General features: G+C 40.2%; 1 protein-coding gene across 3 annotated transcripts in view; it reads left to right on the top strand.

Annotated features, from left to right (window-relative positions):
• apaf1 (apoptotic peptidase activating factor 1) overlaps positions 1 to 17,629 on the top strand; it is a 230,212-nt gene that overhangs the window by 98,408 nt on the left and 114,175 nt on the right. For all 3 annotated transcript variants that reach the window (XM_072241593.1, XM_072241592.1, XM_072241594.1), the window contains exons 16-17: positions 4,729 to 4,854; positions 13,035 to 13,190. In XM_072241593.1, coding sequence (XP_072097694.1) covers positions 4,729 to 4,854; positions 13,035 to 13,190 — 282 coding nt within the window. The remainder of the gene's footprint in view (positions 1 to 4,728; positions 4,855 to 13,034; positions 13,191 to 17,629) is intronic.

The following is a 17,629-nucleotide window of genomic DNA, read 5'->3' as shown; positions in this document are numbered from 1 at the left end:
ATAATTTACATATTACTATTTAACTGTTTATTACTATTTTTCTATTACTATTCTATACTATTTATTATTTCCATGACTTTTACTATTTACTAATAGTAGTATTACTATTACTATTTATTATTTATGGTGCAACTGTAACAAAAACCAATTTCCCCCGGGAGCAATAAAGTATGACTGTGACTAGGACAGGCATGTCCCTATCTCACCGGGGTATGAGGCCGCCGGCCACTCTCACCTGGTTTAGCCCCCCTGTCGAAGCGGTGTGCGGGGTGTGGCCGCTGTCGTATGCAAACAGCTACTTGGAACCACAGATGAGAGCTGAGTGTCTGGTGGAGACCAAAGGTGAGTGAGCTGCCCCAGAATGGACATGTCAACCCCCTTCACCAGAGGTGCTACCCCTCCCGGACACCCCATAAACTCCTGTCCTGTGTTTCAGCTAGTGCTAAATAGGTGGGTTGCTGGGTGGTGTGGCTCATTGGGCTAGAAGGGCCTGTGTCTCTAAATAAATAAATATTTTTTTTCCATGGCTGGAGAAAAGTGTGGGTGCCATAACACAACTGTTTTACATCATAAATAATGCAAAAAAATTATACTTCATTTATTTATTGAGAAAAATGATCCCGTATTACATGTATTTTTTGGAAAAAGTATGTGAACCTTTGCTTTCAGTAACTGGTGTAAATCTCTTGGACACCAATAACTTCAAACAAATACTTCTGATAACTATTGATCAGTCCTGCACATCGGCTTGGAGGAATTTTAGGCCATTCCTCCTTACAAAACTGCTTCAAATCTGGGATATTGGTGGTCTTCCTTGCATGAACTGCTTACATCAAGTCCTTCCACAACATTTCTATAGGATTAACGTCAGGACTTTGACTCAGCCATTCCAAAGCATGCATTTTCTTCTTTTTAAACCATTCTGTTGATGATTTACTCTTGTTTTCCAGATCATTGTCTTGTTGCATTATCCAACTTCTATTAAGCGTAAGGGAACGGACTGCTACCCTGGCATTCTCCTGTAAAATATCTTGATACAATTTTGAATTCATTGTTCTATCAACAATTGCAGTCACAGGTGGGATGAAGTTTTTGTATTGATGTGCAGTCCCTTTTTCCTCCAAACATAACAATGTGCGTTTCTGTTCAACTTTTGTCTCAGCTGTCCACAGAGCAGTGTAGAACATCCAGGTGGTCTTTTGCAAACCTGAGACATGCAGCAACACACACAAAATACTGGAGGAACTCAGCAGGCGAAGCAGCAACTAGGAAAAGAGTACAGTTGACATTTCAACCCAAAATATCGACTGTACTTTTTCCCTAGATGCTGCCTGGCCTGCTGAGTTCCTCCAACATTTTGTGTGTTTCAAAGGTACATTTAATGTCAGAGAAGTGTATACAATATACATCATGAAATGCTTTTTCTTCACAACCATCCACAAAAACAGAGGAGTGCCCCAAAAGAATGGACAACAGTTAAATGTTAGAACTCCAAAGTCCCCCCCCCATAGCTCTCCTCTCTCCCGCGTGTAAGCGGCAGTGAGCAACAATCTCCCTCCCCCCACCGGCAAAAAAAAACATTGGCACCCGCCACTGAGCGCTCAAGCGTGAGCAAGGCAACAGCAAAGACACAGAGTTACAGAGACTACATTGTTCCCTGCTCCCTAATAAGGGAGAAAGAGATGTCTCCGTTTCACAGTGAGACGAGAGACATAACAAACAACTCCCTGATTTAAAATGTTAAAAATCCATTGCGTCACCTTTTCCGAGCTCTGTGCCCAAAGATCTTGGGTCTCTGGGCACTCAGCCAGAGATCTTCCGACTCCAACAACACACTGATCTCCTGCAGAGGAACTGACCTCCAATCCCCCCAGTCTCCAGAGCAATGAGATCCTGAGCCTTCGAAGGCGAGGGGAGCTCTTAAGCCAAGCCCTTGATGTGTTGAACCATGGCCAGCTGTAAAACCCCGAGTCCAAATCCCATTCCCATAAAGAACTGTAGTCACCGTGTAACTCCAGGTAAGGGTCTTCAAAAGAACCCTGAAAGAGAAAAATAAAGATATTAAAGATGGAAATAGAGCTGTTTCCAAAGATGCAAGCAAAGGAGCACAGATTTCCAGTATCTGAAGATTTTCTCCTGTTTGAGATGTGCAGCAATGTTTTATTTTTTGGAGAGCAGTGGTTTCCTCTGTGGTGTCCTTCCATGAACATCATTCTTGTTCCATGTTTTTCTTACAGTGGATGGATGAACAAAGACTTGAGTAAGTTCTGGAGATTTCTGCAGGTCTTTTGCTGTTACCCTTGGATTCTTTTTCACCTCCTTCAGCATTGCATGTTGTGCTCTTGGTCTGATCTTTGCAGGATCCCCACTTGGGGAGAGTAGCAACAGTACTGAGTTTCGTCCATTTGTATACGGTTTCTCTGTAAAAGCCATCTAAAAGTCGTTTTGGTTGAGGCATGGTACACATAAACAGATTTTTCGTGAGTAGAGCAGACTCTGTCAGTAACCTGTCTTTGTCTTTTTTTATAGAGCAGCGCACCTCTACAACCCACACTTTCAATCTCATCTCATTGATTGGAACACCTGACTGTAAATAGTTTTTGTAGAAGGCATTATTCCAGAGGTTCACATACTTTTTCCAACAAATACATGTAATATTGGATCATTTTTCTCAATAAATTAACGAACAAATATAATGTTTTTTGTATTATGCTTGTGTGAAGATCTGATCACATTTTAGGTCATATTTATGCAGAAATAGAGAAAATTCTATAGGGTTCACAAACTTTGCAGCACCACTGTGTATGTGTGTGTGTATATATAGATGTGTGTGTGTGTGTGTGTGTGTGTGTGTGTGTAGATGTGTATGTGTAGATGGATATGTATCATATGTATATTCAAGATATTGGCAATTTAGTAATTTTTTAAAAACTTGATACAATAGTATTGTATTTTTGTACCCATCTTTAATGTAAGTAAGGGATAGAGAAGTTCTGAGTTTTGGAATGGGATCAGGAATGGTGTTTATTAAAAATTCTAGCCTGAGTTCAGAATACTGTAGATTCTGGTTAATTGGGACACATCAGGACCAGTACATTTTGGTCCAATTAATGTCTGCTCGAATTAGCCAAAGTTTCATGGAAATAGTTTAAAAAAGTAGAAAGACAAACTGAGAAACAAATTATGTATTTAAATACAGGACAAATTAAAACACTACCAATGCTACTGCAATACTATAAAACTGTATTATTTCCTGATACTTATCGACAGAGGAATTCATCTGTGTCACATACTTTTGACTGTAAGTGAACAAAATCATCACATTTACCTAGTGCAGATAATGGACTGTCGACGATTGAATCCTCCAACTCTTCATTTTCATTGAAATATTCAAGATGATTGTTGATACCTTAATTCTTCGTAGCTTGTAACTTCTTGAAGTAGTGAAATTGTATTATCTTCACTTGACATCTGGTATCTCCAAGCCTGATTGCTTGAATCTGCAGTAAGCAAAGTAGTTCTGAATTACCTAACTGCTTATTTTTCACCAATTTTCAGTGACAAATATTGCAGCTTTTTGAGCACAAACACGCAAGACATGCTATGTAAAAATTGTTCGCTCAAAGGCATGGTGTTGTATCTAACAGCCACGCCAGTGCATGCGTGTGCTACTTGTTAGAAACTGTTTGGCAACAGTCTCCTGTCCCAGTTAAGTGGCATAGTGTCCTAAATAAATGAAGGGAATACTGGCTATTTTTTCAATTTGTTTTTATTCTTTAAGAATTGTCTCAAATAAGCAGCTGCCTCAATTAACTGATGGCCCAATTAACCTGAATCCACTGTTTCTCAAATTACATCTCCTTGGGATGTCACTTTCATGAAAAATAACCTGAGATTTTAATTAGTATCTTTCCATTCTAATTTCATATTTATTGACTGCTTTTATGTTGTCAAGAACCATGACTTATGTGTGTCCTTAGCTACCATTAGTATAATTGGTGTGGACATTAAACTGACAAGATGGATATTCAGATTGAAAGGGAGTATCAGAAAGGCACTAAGCCAGTAATGCAATTGTTTGAATTAATAGATCAAGAAAGTAATTTTAAAAACATACTGTTGTTTTGATTGATAGGGCAGTACTTTTGGTAAATCATGTCAAAAGAGTATTTTTAGTGCATGCATTTAAAATTTTTCATGTCTGTTGCTGGGTTACACGTGGTTGGCCGGTATCAAATGAGTCAGCCTTTGTCATGAGATGCTGTGTATTAGGTTATTAAAGCTAATTTTGGTGAATAGTTGGTTGGAGTTTTACTCACATGTCATGCAAGTACTTGTTATATTTTTCCATGTAATCTTTGATGTGCAGAGTAAATTGTGCTTCCAATATCCTCTGTTTTTGGATATTTAACATTGAATTGTGTTCATCTTATACTGAGTATTTTCTGGTCACAATGTGTGCCTTTTGAGTTGTTGAAGTGTGCTACAGTTACAACTTTGTGTCTGAAACTTGTTTTTGTGAGGGGATTAACTTCATAGATATAAGATTGTCATTGAAATTTACCTGGTCTTATGTGAGCCTAACCATTTTTTAAGGAGGAAAAAATGATTAAAGATAAAATTTAGTAATTCTCTCAAGACTGAGGGATGTAAGTACAAGGCAGGAATGGGAGAGGTATCTTTCTTCATTTTCAAGCCAATCACTTGTGATTATGCTCTTTTTTATAGACTTGGGACCTGAAGGGGACCAGCTGTAAAAACACTTTGTTTGGCCACGAGGCACCTGTTAACCATTGCTGTTTTTCTCCTGATGACCAATATCTAGCCAGCTGCTCCGATGATGGGACAGTGAAGGTATGTGCTATCTTTGATTGTTTAACAAATAAGATGGAATTTTATACTATAAACTCATTATGAGGATTATGTTATGTTCTTTCAATCTAAACCTCAACCAAAAAAAAACATGTCAATTGCAGATAGAACTTTTCAGCTACAGAGAGAAACATAGGCTGGATTTGTTTTTTTTGGAGGCTGGGGAGGGAGACCTGATCGAGTGTATAATTATAATAAGCTATTAGCAGCATAGATAAGGTGGATTGTCAGATTATTTTCCCCATAAAAGTGATGTCTGAAACTAGAGAGTTTAGGATTAAAGAAGATTAGACAGCATCTGAGGAGGAATTGTATCCATGATTACAACTTGCAATGCGCTGAATAGACGATGGAGGCAGGTAGTCAAATTTCAAACGAAATTTATTCTCAAAGTGTGTATACTGTATGTTACTATATAGACTCTGCGATTCATTTCCTTGCAAGCATTCACAGTAGAACAGGAAATATAATGGAATCAATGGAAAACTACATGCAAGCAAGGACTAACAAACAACCAGTGTGCAAAAGAAGACAAGCTATGCAAATACAAAAAAACAAATAATAAATAATAATACTGAGAACTTGAGATGTAGAGTCCTTGAAAGTGAGTCCATAGGTTGTGAAATCAGTTCAGTGTTGAGGTGAGTGAAGTTATCCATGCTGCTTTGGAGCCTCACAATGTTTAAAAAATGTCTGGATGAGCACTTGATTCTCTAAAACACAGGTGGCTATGGAGCAGGTGCTGGTACATGAAATTAGTGTGGATAGATGCTTGATATTAGGCATGATTGTGGTGAGATAAAGAGCCTGTTCGTGTTGTGTCACTCTACTTCTCCATAAATTAATATATTTCTATAAATAAACCAAAGTTGGAATTAGAATTACAAAATAAATGATGTGATTGTTTTGTTGAATAAAGTATGGAAATGCTGGAGTACTGCTAATTTTAGAATTTAAAACATACATATTTTGAAGTCTATAGAGAGAAAATGAGCTCCGTTACTGATAAACAATTTCTTCAGATGTTGTCTAGAAGAATAACAGAATTTAGAAAAGGAAATGGATAGCATACAATGGAGATTATTTATCTAGCATCTAGTGTGCTAGATACTTTTAGATCTAGCACTTTTTGTTCCTTCAGTATTCCTTTCGAAAAGAATTTGACATGCACAGATATAACAAATGGGCTTTGGCCTTTTATTTTCAAGTGTATATGAATGTTTATCAGCCCCGTCGTTATTAAGTGACAGCAATTTTTTTTTTATTTTCTCAATTCCTTCGGCTCATTTCACTCAGTGGAAAGTTCTAGTATTCTTAGTGTTTTTTTCTTATGTTTGGGTTCACTTGCTTCTATATAGAAATTATTAGAATAGAATTATCACTTCCTGACATCACCATCGCAATGCATCTCTTCGCAGTGCATTGCCCTTCATATGTTCTTCTTAACCACATATTCTTAGCTATTCAATTAACCTTGCCAGTTCAAATGAATTTGTTGCTCCCACTGTCTTTGTCACAGGTCATCTGTTTTTTTTTCCCCTTGCATCTTTGTCCACATCAATCACCTCACTAATATATCTCTGCCTGTCATGGGAGAGGGAAAAAAGAAGTCTCATCCCCCATTCAACTCAAAAGTCATTAGTCCAGCATTGCCATGCTGCTGGTTATTTATTTGCACAACCACTCCTTAGTCCCCACCACTGATGCCGTGGCCACCATTAAAATAAATATGCTGTAGATACCAGGAGTCTGAAATAGGAATGCTTGAATCGCTCAGAATTTAGGTGGCAACTGATTAGTTCCAATTGAAAAGTCATTGAACTGAAATGCCAGCACTGTTTTAATTTTCACCAGTTGCTGTTAATCTGTAGATTACTTTGAAGATTGTCTATTCGTAATTTATTTCTCTCTATCACCCTGACTTCATGCTTATCATTGCTCTCTTGTATTTAAGGGCAGCAGACTTGGTTTATTTTCAGATTAGGCTGTACAGCAGAACTATTAAATCATGTTCTCATCTGCCAAAATTGCTCACTATTCTCAACATCCTGGAGTGAAAAATAGCCCTCAACCTTTGCAGTACTGCAGAGAGTATTCTTAAAACACTCTCCCTTCTATGAGAAGGTGAGAACCTTCTGGAGTTCTTTGCGACGGTTCAAAATCACCTAATTAACTTTGCCTTTGCTTCCTTTACCCTTGCTACTGGGCTTGAATATGTTTTTTTCCATTGCCCTAGATCTCATCTCATCTCTTCTCTTCCCCCTCCCCCCCTCAGTATCAAAAGCAAGCACCATCTATTTCCACAGGTCCTCAGGAAACATGCAGCATCCAGTGGACTATAACCTCCATTGACTCTTACTGCCTCTAACTTGTCTAGTATTGAATTAGCACAAATATGCAAAATATTGTAACAATCCAAGCTGCTGTCTTCGGATTTCACAGCAATTAATCTTCCCTAGCCATCTGATTCATCACCATTCTGTGAATCAGACATTTTGTGATCTTGGTGTCATTCTTGAGAACAAGATAAGCTTTGTCACCTCACATGAGCTAGGTCTTATTAATCCATCTCCTTTGTTCACTCTAACCTGCATTGCCTCTTGGATTAAAAATATTCTATTCTTGCTTTTGAGTTGCCTCTTCCTTTCTTTACCCTGTTTAGTAGTTTATTTACCCCCAAGGCATGTTGCTCTCGCCCAATTCTGGCCCCTTAAACATTATTGGTTTCTCCACTATTGTTAGTTCTACCTTCAGATGTCAAGGCCCTAAGTTTAGCAATTTTCCATAATTTTCTCCTTCAGGAAATTCCTAAAAAAAAACACTACCTCATTGACTGAATTTTGAGTTATTTGCCCTAATACAGAGGGCACAGATTTTTACGATGATGATAGGGCATGGATATTGGGATTGCAAGATTAAAATATCTTGACAGAGAAAAGGTTTTCTTCTTTGCTTTATAATCGTTTTTAATTGCTACGGTGGCTTGGATGTCTCCCAAATTTTCTCCCACAACTCACAAAGTAAAATTTGCCTATATTCCTGGCAGGAACATACTCCCCACCACCATTCAATCAGCACCTGTGCTCCTGCCCCTGCCCCTCAGCATTCCTTTGTCCTCTCAGATCTCTTCTTGCCTTCTGGCAGAATGACTGACGTAATGAATATCACAGAGACTGAAGGTCAAACTTGGGAGAGAAGGATCAGATGGATAAAAGATAGCAGAGAGTATTAGCCATCCACACAGACAACAGAGATAAAATTTAATTAGAATGTAGTGAATTTGTTAAATTCCAGCTAGGACTGGAATGTGGCCAGTGCTTCAATGTCATAAAATAACAGTCTTAACGCCTTCAGCAAAAGTTTAACATGAAATCTGAGATAATCAACAACTGAATTACTAGCAGCTATCTAACAGAAATCAAGGGGAAAAAAGGTGTAGCAGAGTTTCTTAAAGAGATTACAGGCATGAGAAGTGGAAATGTTTTCATTCTATGCATGGATAATAAATGGGATTTTCAGTATGTATAACAATTTGGATGTCTGGCAGTCAACAGAGGCACTGCAATTGGCTGAATGTGACTAATGTTGGGGTCACTGCTATCTGAAATATTTACATAGGATTTGGAAGATGGATTGGAGAGCCAAGTATCCAAGTTTATTGATGACGCAGTGAGTTATGTAGGTGGATGGAAGCATTAAATTATAAAGCGATATGAACAGATCACAAGACAGTGGAAAATTAATTACAATATAGACTAATTTGAGATTTCCATTTGGGCCTTGTCAGGTTTGGTGTAAAGTACATTCTAAACAGTGAAAATCTAGGCACAGTGTTAATTCAGTGAGACTATGGTCACAGCTCATTAAACTTGCATGGATATGAACAGAAATATTCAAAAAACTATTGGGGCATTGACTTTTAACTTTTAAAGAACAGCAGTATTCAAGGGTATAAGTAATGCTACAATTATGTAACAGCCTCATCTTGAGAAATATGAGCAAATCTAGGAACCATACCTCAAGAAGGTTAGATTTGCTCAAAGAATGTACTCTAAATTTATCAGTATGATACATAAACTTTTAGGTTGGTAATCCCTGGAATTAAGAAGGTTATGTTTAATTTGATTAACGTTTTTAAGTGGAACTATTAGGCTGTATAAGGAGAAACAGCATTTGCTTGTTGGTGACATGAGAGAGACCGCAGATGCTAGAAAACTGGAGCGACACACACAAGATACTGGAGGAACTCAGCAGGTCAGGCAGCATCCACGGAGGGAAATAAACAGTCAAAATTTTGGGCCAAGTTCCTTGATCAGCACTGTTTGCGCTTCTGCCTGTGGATATTATAGGACTGTGTGGAATCTTTTAAAAGTTAGAGCCAGGCCTCTCAGAAGTGAAATTAGAATATTTCTCTGTACAGAGAATGTTAGAAATTTGAAGTTCTCTTCTGACACGAGACTTAAATACTAGGTTTTAACTTTGAGGATAATGGATTTTTGATGCACAAGACCTTCCTGAGTAGCACTCATGTACCTCCTAACTGGGATATTGGTTCCTCACCAGTTTAGAGGAACCTGGGTACAGGTCACCTTTGCCCCAGAAGAGGTTGCACTGATCCAAGACCTGAAATCCTGCTCTCTGAACCAGTTTGTTAGTTCCTTGCTTTCTTATGAATGCACTCATTCATCCGTACTGTTATCCTGTTCCTGCCCTGACTAGCATGTGGTACTGGGAATAATGCAGAGGTAACTACTTCTGTTCTGCTCTTTGGCCTCTTTCCTAAATCCCTGTATTCTCACCTCCTTTCCACCTATGTCATTGATGCTAATGTGCACCATGACCTCTGACTGCTCACACTCTCCCTTGAAAATATTCTGCAGCCACTCTGATGTATCCTGGACTCTAGAACCCGGGAGGCAACGCACTATCTAGGCATGTCTTTTTATGGCACAGAATCTCCTGTCCATTCCCCTAACTATCGAGACTCCTATCACTGTCACCTTGCTGAACCTCAGAGCCAGCCACAGTGCCACCGGTCTGGATGCTGTGCCCTGGTATGTCATTGTCCCTCTAGCAGGAGCCAAGGGGGTATGCTTATTGCTGAGGCGAGTGACCACTGAGAAACCTTGCACTGACTTCTTACTCCTTTTAGTTCTCTTGGTCACCTATCTACTTTCAGAAGCTTGCACTTGTGGTATGATCACCTCAGTAAACATTTCATTTGAGGTTTTCAGCCTCCTGGATGATCCCAAGTACATCCAGCTCCAGTTAGACCATAAGACATAGGAGCAGAATTAGGCCATTCATCCCATCGAGTCTGCTCTACCATTCCATCATGGTTGATCACAGATCCCACTCAACACCATACACCTGCCTTCTCACCATATCTTTTGATGTCCTGCCCGATCAGGAAACTATCACCTTCTGCCGTAAATATATGCGGCAACTTGACCTCCACTGCAGTCAGTAGCACAGCATTCCACAGATTTGCTACTCTCTGGCTAACAAAATTCCTCCTTACCTCTGTTCTAAAGGGTCACCGCTCAATTTTGAGGCTGTGACCTCTAGTTCTAGATACCACATCATAGAAAGCATCCTCTCCACATCCACCCTATCTAGTCCTTTCAATATTTGGTAGGTTTCAGTGAGATCCCTCTGCATTTTTCTAAATTCCAGTGAGTACAGGCCTAAAGTTGTCAAACACTCCTTGACCTTATCAGTCAGAGGTGACGTTGGGTGCTCATCCGATAGATCTAGCCCTCAGGGTGACTGTTAGTTACCTTGAAATCCTTATTCTTGCAGGAGGAGCATTCCACTACCATCTTGTCCACACTGATTCAGGGAATCCATCTTTTATACCGGAAGCCTCTTCGGAGAATATCACACTTGAATCGAGTGATTGCTGTTACAACCACTACTAGTACTACCTCCACTCAGAAAACAACAAGTTAATTTTGGCTGATTTATGGTGAGAGAACATAACTTAAGAAATATGAGCAGGAGTAGGCCACCTAGCCCATCGAGCCTGCCCTGCCATTCAATAAGATCATGACTGATCTGTCCGTAAACTCAGCTCCATCTACCTGCCTTTTCCCCATAACCCTTAATTCCCTTAATATGTAAAAACCTATCTAACTGTTTCTTAAATATATTTAGAGAGGAAGCCTCAACTGCTTCCCTGGGCAGAGAATTCCACAGATTCACCACTCTCTGAGTAAAACAATTTCTCCTCATCTCCATCCTAAATCTTCTCCTCTGAATCTTGAGGCAATGTCCCCTAGTTCTAGTCTTACCCACCAATGGAAACAACTTTCCTACTTCTAACTTATCTATCCCTTTCAAAATTTTGTGTGTTTCTCTAAGATCCCCTCTCATTCTTCTGAACTCCAGAGAGTATAGTCCCAGGCGACTCAATCTCTCCTCAGGTTAACCCCTTCATCCCTGGAATCAACCTGGTGAACCTCCTCTGCACTGCCTCCAAAGCCAGTATATCCTTCCTCAAGTATGGAGACCAGAACTACACACAGTATTCCAGGTGCGACTTCACCAGTACCCTGTATAGTTGCAGCATGACCTCCCTGCTCTTGAATTCAATCCCTCTACCAATGAAGGCCAACATTCCATTTGCCTTCTTAATAACCTGTTGTACCTACAAGCCAACTTTTTACAATTCATGAACAAGCACTCCCAAGTCCTTCTGCACAATAGCATGCTGTAATCTTTAACCATTTAAATAATAATCTGCTCTTCTATTATTCCTTCCAAAGTGGATGATCTTGCACTTACCAATGTTGTATTCTATCTGCCAGACCTTGGCCCAGTCACTTAACCTATCTGTATCCCTCTGCAGACTCTCCACATCCTCTGTACAATTTGCTTTTCCACTCAGTGTCATCAGCAAATTTTGCTACACTACACTCAGTCCCCTCTTCCAAATCATCAACGTAAATGGTGAACAGCTGCGGGCCCAGGACTGACCCCTGCGGCACCCCACTCACCACCGACTGCCAACTGGAGAAACACCCATTTATACCAACTCTCTGCCTTCTATTGGTTAACCAGTTCACTATCCATGCTAATACACTTCCTCTGACTCCATGCATCCATATCTTATTTATAAGTCTCTTGTGCGGCACCTTATTGAGCACCTTCTGGAAATCCAAGTATACGACATCCACCTGTTCCCCTCTATCCACTGCACTCATTATGTCCTCAAAGAACTCCAGTAAGTTTGTCAAACAGGACCTGCCCTTTCTGATCCATGCTGCATCTGTCTAATGGAACCACTCCTTTCTAAATGTTTCGCTGTTTCTTCCTTAATGATAGCTTCATGCATTTTCCCGACTGCAGGTGTTAAGCTAACTCGCCTATAGTTGCCTATCTTTTGCCTACATCCTTTTTTAAAAAGTGGCGTGACATTTGCTGACTTTCAATCCGCCGGGACTTGCCCAGAGTCTAGAGAGTTTTGATAAATGATTACCAACGCACCTGCTATAACTTCCACCAATTCCTTCAGCACCCTGGGATGTATCCCATCAGGACCAGAGGACTTATCTACCGTCAGGCCCTCCAGTTTGCTCATCACTATCTCTTTAGTGACAGTGATTTTATCGAGGTCATCACATTTCAAGAGGAGAGGTTATCTAGACATGATCTGGATTCTGGCTTTATTCCTTTGTTAGATGAGTGGTGAAATGGACTCCTTGAGTGTTGGGTTAGTGTTAATGGGTGTCTGATCACTGCAACCTCACCAGGCAGAAGGGCCTGTTCCTGAGTTGAATGACTCTCACTCCCTGTGACTCAATGTGGTTGTATGCAGAAGTTAGCTATCGTTGCTTTGTTTAATGCAACATCTTATTGGACTGTGCCTGATACTGAATTTCTGAGATTGACGTATAGAAATTAATGGAATTAGCCGCAAAAATCTTGTCCCTAGAGCCAGGTTTGAAGATTGTGAATAAGACAGGATGCTATTCTGATCAGTTTTCATATGGATAACTCTTTCTTATCCTATGTAAATATACCATGCAATGTTTGGAGCTCTATCCATAATTGAATCGTTTTTGTTCTTAATAATACATTGAAAGTGGTGATACATTTTCAAGTGACGTGTTTTTAACAGTAAAAGACTGATGAAGCAATGCTATGTTCCATCCTCACAGCTATGGAGATCTGGTAACATGTGGAAGTCCCTTGATATGAAGGAACAGTGCTGGAAATCAGACGATGATGATGAGGAGGAAGAGGTTCTACTGAAGTGTTGCTTGTGGTCGTCTGATGGCACCCAAGTTCTAGCAACTGCAAAAAACACTCTTTTTGTAAGTGTTTTTGTAAAAGTAAAGTTTACTGTTATTATTATAGAGTAAATATTGGGTTTTAAGAAATTAACAGTTGATGATGTGTGCTATTTAATATATCAGGAAATGAAGGTGGGTTTCATTTCTCTTCCTCTCTAACACTTCAGAACATGTTATCACATGTATGTTAATAAGTTTACCCATGGGTGAACCTTCGTATATGGGCTTCCGGAGTCAGCTTGTGAAACACAGAGGTGGGGCAGACTGAGTTTTTGCTGGTGCTTGGGTTTGGACAAAACACTCTGGATCAGGAGAACAACAGGAATTCTGCAGATGCTGGAAATTCAAGCAACACAGTCCTGACGAAGGGTCTCGGCCTGAAACGTCGACTGTACCTCTTCCTAGAGATACTGCTGGGCCTGCTGCGTTCACTAGCAACTTTGATGTGTGTTGCTGGATCAGGAGAAGTACACTTCTATTGCTGCTGTCACTCGTCTGAAATTCTCCGGAGCCACTGTCTATCGCAAAGCATAAGCCCTCCATCTGAAGTTTAGCAGCCTCAGTGTGTCAGTGATGAAGGTGCTGCATACACCACAAGGAACTCAACATTCTGCAGCACAGAGCAGCTTGCTTCACTTTACTGTTGGTGTATTCATCACTGACACACTAAGGCAAAGAATATGCTACCATGCTTCTAATTATAGCTGTGTTTGGACTGGAGTCTTCAGAACTCAGCTGATGGTTAGAATGCAATCTAGTTTTGCACACCAAGAGGGATACCAAAGCAACTCACAGGCTTAAAAAAGTGACATTAGGATAATGGACTCATAAAATAGGTATACCAGGAAAGAGCAAGCCAGTTTGTCTTATTCCTCTGATTTGGAGTTCAACATGCTCATGTTGTTTCTGGCTTTGATCTGTTTTGTGGTAGAAGTTGCAGGTTGGGATGTGCTGGTGGATTAGCTCTGTACTGGAGAAAGTAAATGTTTAAGAAGGTGAATTGAGTGCCAATCAATCTGGTTGGCTTGTCTGTCTTGATGAAGGGTCTCAGCCCAAAATATCAGCTATTTGTTTCCCTCCATAGATACTACCTGACCAGCTGAGTTCCTCCAGCATCTTGTGTGTGTGGCTTGTCTGTTGAACTTCTTGAGAACTTTTGGAGTTGAACTAATGCGAGCAAGTGGAGATTATTTTCTGACACTCCTGAATCATGCCTTACGGTGGAAAGGCTTTGGGATCTCAGAATGTGATCCATTCATTGCAATTTACGGACCTTAACTTTTGATTGTTTATGTGATTGTTTCAGTCATGTTTCTGGTTGCTGATGATCACGGCATGTTGATTATAGACACAGCAACTCCTGTGCCATTGAATGTCAAGCAAAAGTAGTCGGATTCTCATGTGTTGGAGATGATCAGTGCCTGAAGTTGTGCAGCACAAGCATTTGTTGCTGCTTATTAGCCCATGTCTGAATGTTGTCCACATGTGGCACCTATTCAAAATCAAAAGCCTTTTAGAAATCCAAATATACTACCACTACTGGTATTCTTTCCATAAAACTATGCTGACGCTATTTGATTGCCAGCATTTGTTCCAATGCTGAATGTTAGGCTAACAGTTATATTTCCCTGCTCTCGACTTCCCTCCTTTCTTGAATTACAGTGTTTCTTATGTGGTTTTACAGTCTTCTAAGACCTCTTTGGAATTCAGAGAATACTGATTCCACTGCATCTACTAATTATGCCCCCACCTCCTTTTAGACCCTGGAGATGCAGACTATCGAGTCTGAGACTTCTCAGTCTTTAGTTTGCCGAATACTTGATCTTGAGGGATATAAATTGTTTACATTCCTCCCTCTCTGTAGTCCCTAGTTCGTCTATTATTTAGTGTTTTTAGAATCTCTTCCTTTTCTTTCTCCTATTATTTTGTCAATCTCATCTGAAGAAATTAGTATTTACTACAGCTGCTCTTTCAATATAGCAGTCAAAGCTGTTATTATGTTTTATGCATCTTATTTTATCATCCTTTTTATAATTTGCTTTGTTGTTTTCTAGAAGTTTCCCTCCTCTTGCCTACCACAAATCATTGTATGCTTTGCGACACACAAAATGCTGGAGGAACTCAGCAGGTCTGGCAGCTTTGATGGAAATGAATAAACAATCGACATTTCAGGCTGAGACCCTTCTTCAGGACTGGGAAGGAAGGGGGAAGATGCCAGAATAAAAAGATGGGGGGTGAGAAAGGAGGATAACTAGAAGGTGATAGGTGAAGGGAAAGGTAAAGGGCTGGCGAGGGAGGAATCTAACAGGAGAGGAGCGTGGACCATAGGAGAAAGGGAAGGGAGAAGGGATCTGGGGAGAGGACAGGCAGGTGGGAAGAGGTAAGAGGCCAGAATGCTTTTCCATTCAATTTGATACCATCCTTAGTTACAGACAGTGTAAAATACATTAATTCCTTCCAATGATCAACTGACTACCTTATCTAGACCCAATCTGGTCCCAGTGTCCTTCAGAAGTCAGGCAGGCTGGTCAGCTGTAATGTTGCATAGCCATTTCTACAAAATATTGAAGTCCCCCAGAGTATATCTATGCCTTGACTATTCTCAGTGCTTCATCCAAGTGGTTCATGCTGCTGCTGACAAGGAGGAGCACTATTCATCATCTGAGGGAGGATGATCGATGGTAGTCTGTAAGAGGTGTACTTGCTCATGTTTGGCTTGATGCTGAGACTAAATGCTGCCCAGATTTGGTCCCGATGTCTCCCAACTCTATGCGCTGTCTTACGTCCTCTGGTTCTCCGATGTCAGTGAGGCAGAACTTTCCCAGGGATTGAAACAGAACTCAGCAACAAGGTCAAAGTATTGTGATGGGGAAATAATTTTGCCTTCATGAGAGTAGTCTGTAGATCTGTGCTTTGTGGAGCTACGCTCACTCCAAAGGGTGGTGCTGGAAGTCTATTTGCTACTGTGTATGTTCCTTTGCATACTCTCTAACACTCGTGATCATGCGTAATTAATTTGGTCAACAGCATAGAAATATAGAAAATAGGGGCAGGAATATGTCAGTCTGGTTTTAGGGTCTGTTCCACTTATCAACGTAATCATTGCTGGTCTCCTTCAAGATATTGTTCCTGTCCTTGTCCTTTATCCCTTGATCCCTTTGGCTTTAAGAATTATGTTTACATCATTCTTGAATATATTAAATTACTTGTCCCCAGTGCCGCCTTTAGTAAAAAAAAATTCCACACATTTCTCCTGTTCTCTTTTTAAATGGCATACCTCATACCACGATACCGACTCACGGTTCTAGACTCTTCATCTGTCAGGGACGTAACCCTTTATCCAGTCTAGTCTTGTAACAGTGTTATATGTTTCTGCATGATCCCCTCCCAGTCTTCTGTGCTCCAAAGAACATAGGTCTAAGCGACCAAATCTGTGCTCATGTATCAGTCAGGTCATCCCTGGAATCAGTCTACAGCATTTGTTAAACTCTTATAGTAAAGCTGCACACAAAGTTCCAGATGTCACCAACACCCTGCACAACTACAGCAAGAGATCCTTGCTCTTGTACTCAAACCCCTCTGCAATGAAGACCAGCATACAATTTGCCTTCCTTGCTGCACTGGAATACTTGCTTTCAACAATAAACAACAAGGATACCCAGATCTTAGTGTACTTTTCCTTCTCCTAATTCAACACCATGCATATAATCTCTCTGTCAGTTTGCTGAACCAAAGTGGTAAACTCATATTTATGCATGTTAAACTGCATCTGCTCTGAATTTGCCCACTTACCCAACTTTGCAAATGACATTAGAGACTCTTTGTATTCTCCTTGTAGCTGAGAATCACTGCATGAGTCTTTCACCTTCCTCCATCCCATTCTCCATCTTCCCTGACATCATGTCGTCAGCAGATTTTGAGATGTTACAGTGCATTTAATTTGCCCATTTAGATTGTTGAGTCCACTGTGAGTGACATGGGCCCAAGCAGCACCCCACTAGTTGGAGCCTTCTCTGTAGTATTCAGACATTGAATGCTTGTACCCTTGGCCACAGTAGAAGGCATAAAAGCAATCAGATGTCACATTGTGATGTGGTCTGAGAGTATGCAGTAGAGTTGGCATCTAATTCCATGCTGTGTCCTCTGTGTAAATCTACGCTCTGTTAGTGCTAGGCTCCATCAGTCCTTCAACGTAGTACACTAGGTTTCTGTACCAAGATTTCATTGTGTATATCTATCAGCTAAGGCTGCCTCATTTAACTTCTGCAGCAGAACTATATAAAAGTTGTCATTAGTAAACTAAATTGATAAATTAGTTTATAATTGTCACAGAAACTGAGGTACAGTGAAAGCTTGTCTTGCATATCATCCAGACAAATCAATTCATTGCAAGAGTATACTGAGGTAGTACAGGGTTAAGCAATAACAGAGTGAAGTGTTATATTATAGGTAAAGTGCAG

The sequence above is a fragment of the Mobula birostris genome, chromosome 23 (assembly GCF_030028105.1).
Source record: "Mobula birostris isolate sMobBir1 chromosome 23, sMobBir1.hap1, whole genome shotgun sequence".
NCBI lineage: Eukaryota > Metazoa > Chordata > Chondrichthyes > Myliobatiformes > Myliobatidae > Mobula > Mobula birostris.
This window is presented reverse-complemented; position numbering and strand designations above follow the sequence as displayed.